General features: G+C 49.7%; 2 protein-coding genes across 2 annotated transcripts; both read right to left on the reverse strand.

The window, feature by feature from the left end:
- Positions 1–2,106: 2,106 nt before the first annotated feature.
- On the reverse strand, positions 2,107–3,753 carry LOC120360011. Its single transcript, XM_039459516.1, has 2 exons — positions 2,919–3,753; positions 2,107–2,853 (listed from the first exon to the last, which is right to left on the reverse strand). The coding sequence occupies exons 1-2, from the start codon at positions 3,232–3,234 to the stop codon at positions 2,831–2,833; spliced, it is 339 nt and encodes a 112-aa protein (XP_039315450.1). The 5' UTR covers positions 3,235–3,753; the 3' UTR covers positions 2,107–2,830.
- A 569-nt stretch (positions 3,754–4,322) lies between these two features.
- LOC120360010 lies at positions 4,323–4,757 on the reverse strand. The gene has a single exon (XM_039459515.1). The coding sequence runs from the start codon at positions 4,755–4,757 to the stop codon at positions 4,323–4,325; it is 435 nt and encodes a 144-aa protein (XP_039315449.1).
- Positions 4,758–5,659: the final 902 nt, after the last annotated feature.

A 5,659-nucleotide genomic window follows, 5' to 3' on the forward strand; every position in this document is an offset into this window, starting at 1 on the left:
TCAACGCTTGTTTGACGCTTATTAACGTAAAACACGTGAGATATCGCATAGTTCACGATTCATTGCAATTCGCCCTGGAAACTTCAATAGCTTTGTTTCTGATGCAGATCCACGCTTGTTTGACGCTTTTTAACGTAAAACACGTGAGATATCGCATAGAAAACGATTCATTTGCAATTTGCGCTAGGAACTTCAATAGTTTCGTTTCTGATGCAGATCGACGCTTGTTTGACGCTTTTTAACGTAAAACACGTGAGATATCGCATAGATAACGATTCATTTGCAATTCGCACTGGGGATATCAATAGTTTCGTGTCTGACGCAGATCAACGCTTGTTCGACGCGTTTTAACGAAAACACGTGAGATACCGCATAGATAGCGTTTCATTTGCTATTTGCGCAGGGAACGTCAATATATTCGTTTCTGATTGAGATCAACGCTTGTTCGACCCGTTTTAACGTAAAACACGTGAGATATCGCATAGATAACGATTCATTTGCAATTCGCGCTGTGAACGTCAATAGATTCGTTTCATACGCAGATCAACGCTTGTTCGACGCTTTTTAACGTAAAACAGGTGTGATGTAGCATAGATATCGATTCATCTGCAGTTTACGCTGGTAACTTCAATGGTTTTGTTTCTGATGCAGATCAACGCTTGTTTGATGCGTTTTAACGTTAAACACGTGAATTATGGCATATATAACGATTCATTTGCAATTCGCGCTGTGAGCTTCAATAGTTTATTTTCTTATGAAATTCAACGTTTGTTCGACGCGTTTTAACGTAAAACACGTGAGATATCGCATAAATAATGATTCATTATTAAAAATTTACTTTAAATACTGTAAATTCGTCCTAATTTAATGATGCTGCTAAGAAAGTTTTGTTGATAACGGCATCATATTAAAGTCATACTAGTAAAAATTTTGTTTTGTGACAGTGGAAGTAATTTCCGATAGTCAGCATTTCTTTGAAATTTAAGTAAAATAAATACTATTCTTTTTAAAAACTGTGAATGTATTATGTCCAGTTGAATGTCTTTTAAACATTTCATGTTTACTTTGTGTTGTGTTATGTCTATTTTTTTTTTTATTATTATTCGCAATATCGCGCAGAGTTGATGTCTGGGCTAATAAAAACACAAAACATCGAATTGTTCCTCGGACAATTTTTTCTTTCATATTTACGTTCTATGTACCAAATATACAATATAATACTTAATAGATGTAATTACACAAAATACAAATAAACCAACTTGTTCCGAAAACAATAAAGCAATAAGAATTTTTATTGTACGATTGTATTTTTGTATTGTATGTAACAATTCTTCAAATTCTTCACTATATGTCCTTTTCTGAATAAAATCAATCCTAATAATAGCTTTTTCACATTTTTTTTATCGTAAAACATAAATTTCAGAACATTTTCGGACCACCTTCAAATTACCCCGGTCTCAGGGTTGTTCAAAATATTGGCATTGGTCGATACTTTTATATGTACTTCAAAGCAAGTTCATTTGCGTATTCTATTTACCAGGGCCATATAATAAGTAAAGAGATATACGCTGTTATTTTAAAATTATTCAATGAATATTTTCCATTTTTTCTGTGGTATTATTTGGCACCTTGGCATGAGCTCTGAGCAATAGTTTGATTATTTTATGTCACCATAACCTAAAAATTTTCAGATCAACAAGTCCACTAGAAGATTGCACCTTAAAAAGAAGTGCTCTCTTATTAGATTTTTAGTCGTGTACCACCAAAATATACGAGAGTAGATGTTATAGACGGGTTTTAATCCACTTTGCGTTGGGAAAAGGGCGATGGAGGAGTGGAGGGGTTGCCCTCCTTTTAATTAATTAAATTAATATTAAGCAATTAATTAAAATAATTTTTATATTAAGCTATTAATTAATATAATTTTTATACTAACCTATTAACTTTATTTTCATATAATATTATACTATTAATCAAAATAATTTTTATAATATTTTTATATCAATTTATTAAAAATTTAAAATAGGAAAATAAAATTACAAATTTTGGAAAAATTGCCCCACCACCATTATCATAAATCCCTCGAATAGTTCCTCCCCCCCCCCTCTCTCTCTCTCTCTCACTCTCTCTCTCTTCGGCAACTCTACTGCCGGTGTACTGGGACCTGCGCGCGTTCCTAAATCTACTGGTTGTGTGGTTGCGCGCGCGTCCGGCGACGCATCGTGGATCTGCCTCACAGTCCTCTCCAGCCAATCAAGATGCCTCTTAGCTGTTGGATCTGCAAGAGGTTTATGTCGGCCGCCGCTGTTGTCCAGTGTGAGCGGGATGCAAAGCACGCATTCCATCTGGAGTGTTTAGAGCTTCCTTCCTGCTCTGCTGCCTCTTCTGATGACATCTTTTGCCCACTATGTGGAGAGCACTGTCGCTTCGGACGTCAGATTTCCTCCCTCGCATCCAGCGCCTCTACTAACTTCAATCCTGCCAAACCTGCGTCCGGCTTGACAAATGCCATTCTTTCCTCTCTCCTTTTTAAGATGTCGAGCATCGAGTCTCAGTTGCAGGATCTCTCCATTATTAAGGCACAACTCATCAAACCTCTCCACAATTAAGCCTCAGGTGTCTGCTCTTGATGCGAGGCTCACTGTCACTTTGAACGCGCTTACAGCTTTGATTCGAGACCTCAGGGCGCAGCAGACCGCCCTCAATCGACGGATGGATGTCCTTGAAGCGCATGGTCCGCCTGCTGAATTGCGCGGACTGTCAGCGATTGAAAATAGGCTGGAAGCTCTCGAGCGCGCTAAACTGTGCTCGGAACTGATTATCTTCGGAGTTAGGGAACCGCCTTTGGGGAATCTGCGTGAGAAGGTCTTTAGAATCGCTGCCGCGATTGGAATGGAGGACGCTTCCGGACATATTACCTTCTGTTTCCGTATACCTGCCACTGGCGGCCGGCCTCGTCCCGTCATTGTTAAACTGGCCACGTGTGATGCCCGCAACCGGCGAATCAGCGGGAAGAGAACCAAGAGGAGGCTGGACGGATTCGACGTCCCCGGTCTTCTCCCCGGCATTATTAACATCAATGAGCGTCTTTCCGCTCGTTCCCGTGAGATCCTTGGCAAGGCGGGACAAGCGGTCAGGGAGGGACTTCTTCACCGCGCTTGAGTGAGAAATGGGCTCATCTGCGTAAGGCGTAACCTTGACACTCTTCCTATTCGCCTTCGGGACCGAGAACATTTACGGGCGTTGATTGCTGGCGCACCGCTCCCGGTCGCGCCAGGGGAGGGGGATGACCGCGGGCCCTTCGACTTGCGAGGTTTCCCCTTCTGCCGCATCCGCTTTTTTTTGTAACGGAGGGGAAATGCGTTACCGCATATCCTAGACCTCCGGGGAGGCCTGGCAGTTATGTGGGGCTCCCCCCCGCCAGCGACGTGCCGGTGAGGGCCTACCCACTAAAACCCCTCCGGGTGTCCTGCCCTGGTCCATAACTGAATGGCTCCGGGAACGCGTGCAGCATACTTCCGGAGCCCCCCGGACCCAGTCGGCCTGTTGACGTCTCGCCAGGGGCGCCTTAGCGGTAGGCACCCCTGGCAGGGCTTAGGGGCCTAGTTCTGCCCTAGGTCGGGGCAGAGGGACACCGTCCTTCCCCCGCCTCTTCCCCTGTTGGTGTTGGGGGTACAGGCTCGAGAGGTCCGGCCCTCGCCGGATGGTTCCCGGGCCTACCTGCGCCATGTCGGCGCAAGCTCCCGTTGCTCTTGTGGGGGAGGGGGCACTTGCTCCACTCCCCTCGCCTCGGCGGAGCTGGGAAGGCCAACCCCCTCCTGACGTGAGGGGGGGGGGGACTCTCCCCCCGATGTCATGGAGGGTCAGCCCCGCGGGAGCCTGACTTGGTTGGGACCGCCTCGCCCTGCTTCGGGTCCCGTAGGCAGGGCCTTCAGCAGGGGAGGCAGGGAGCTCCTCACCCCGACAACGGGGGTATCTCCGTCGCTCTCCCCCTTCTCTTCAATGGTTTGGAGGGAGGGGGGTGCAGCAGCGCCGGCGGTCCTTCTGCGTTTCCTTCGAGGACCCCCGCCGTCGGGGAGGCCCGGTCATCACGTGGGGGTCGAGGATTCCCGCCTCTACCATCATTTCCACGGGAGTTGGGTCGGCGTCGTCGTCATCGCCTGCCACCCGCCCCGGGTCTTCCTCCTCGCTGTCTCTCTCTCGCCGTCTCGGCCGCCTCCTTCTGCAACATCACTTGTTCACAGAAGGAGGCGACTGCCTTCCAACAACTCTCCCTGAGGACCATCTTAGCAACAACGGCCAGGGAGAGATCTTCTCCGATCTCATTCTTCAGGACTCTGCGCATCTCGTCCCACGCTGAGCAAAGCTCCAGCGTGTGCTGCACAGTCCCTTTCCGCATCACAGTGGTGGCAATGCGTTGTCGGCTCTTTCCCTATTTGACACAGGTACTCACCGAAACAACCGTCTCCGATGAGCACCTGCGTCATTCGGTAAGATAGGCCGCCCCATGGGCGGTCTAGCCGCTCCTCCAGGTAGGAGAGGACGGCCTCCAGAACCGGGTGCCCACTGTCGGTGGGTTTTCGATGAGGTGGTCTCGCCCATACCTCGATCGCCCGCCGACGGGCTCTCTCTCTCCACAACGCCATGGTCCTCGGGGGGATGACGTTGCCCCGTAGGCGAGAGGCTTTGACCCGAGCGTACATGGCAGCTCGGGCCGTTGCCAGGAATTGTACTGGTGGCACTCCCCCCAAAACCATTATGGCCTAGTTTGAAGAGGTGCAATAAGCGCGCGCAACGCGTAGGGCCAGCAGCCTTTGCACTAAATACAAATGCTTCTTAATCTTGTTGCTGGCCCACATCGCCCCGCACCAGACTAGGGCGCCGTATAGCGCCCCGGACATGACTGCGTGCATATACGCGCATCTCGCACCTATACCCGGGCCCCGGAAGTTGGGCATCAGACCTCTGAGGGCATTGGCCCTCTTGCCCAACCGTGGGGTAATGTCGTCAAAATGCTCGACAAAGCCCCACCGACCGTCCAGGGTCAACCCCAGGTACTTCAGGGTTGTCCCCAACTGGATTTGGGTTCTACCCACGAGGACTGAGGCCTGTGGAGAGAGCCCCCAGAAGCCATCGTGCAAAAAGATGGTTTCTGTTTTGTGTGGGGCCACTCTCAGCCCCAAGTCCTCGATTGTGCCAACAACGCATGCCACCGCCCAGTTCGCCTTCGTAACCGCGTCTTCCCAGGAGGTCCTCCCAGCCACCACTAACGTATCGTCGGCATAGCATACCGTGTGGCAGCCGGGGGAGGGGGGGAGAGGCCCGTGCGGAGGACGACGTCGAACGCGGCGTTCCATAACAGGGGCCCGAGAACCAACCCCTGCGGAACGTCGCACGTCATGTCCCTCTGCTGCTGGAGTCCTTCCTTGTCGGTGTACTCCAGCGTTCTGTCCCGGAAATAATCCCTTACCGTCTCAACAAGGGCGGCAGGCCGTAGTACTCGGACGCCGCCACTACCTTGCCCCACGGGACGGTGTTAAAGGCGTTGGCGATATCAAGCGACATCGCCAACGCCACTCTTCCCTCCCCCGTTATGGACTCCGCGAGGGCGCGAACGTGCTGTATGGCATCGACCGTAGAGCGCTCCTCGCGGAATCCA

Source organism: Solenopsis invicta, unplaced genomic scaffold (assembly GCF_016802725.1).
Source record: "Solenopsis invicta isolate M01_SB unplaced genomic scaffold, UNIL_Sinv_3.0 scaffold_634, whole genome shotgun sequence".
Taxonomy (NCBI): Eukaryota; Metazoa; Arthropoda; class Insecta; order Hymenoptera; family Formicidae; genus Solenopsis; species Solenopsis invicta.

Bases quoted from the DNA above. Each gene is read 5' to 3' on its own strand.
- LOC120360010 (XM_039459515.1), bottom strand. From the start codon at position 4,757: ATGGTTTTGGGGGGAGTGCCACCAGTACAATTCCTGGCAACGGCCCGA.
- LOC120360011 (XM_039459516.1), bottom strand. From the start codon at position 3,234: ATGTTCTCGGTCCCGAAGGCGAATAGGAAGAGTGTCAAGGTTACGCCT. The intron at 2,854-2,918 runs GTAATATGTCCG...CTTCTCACGCAG, and splicing joins CAGGTATACGGAAACAGAAG to ATTCCCCAAAGGCGGTTCCC.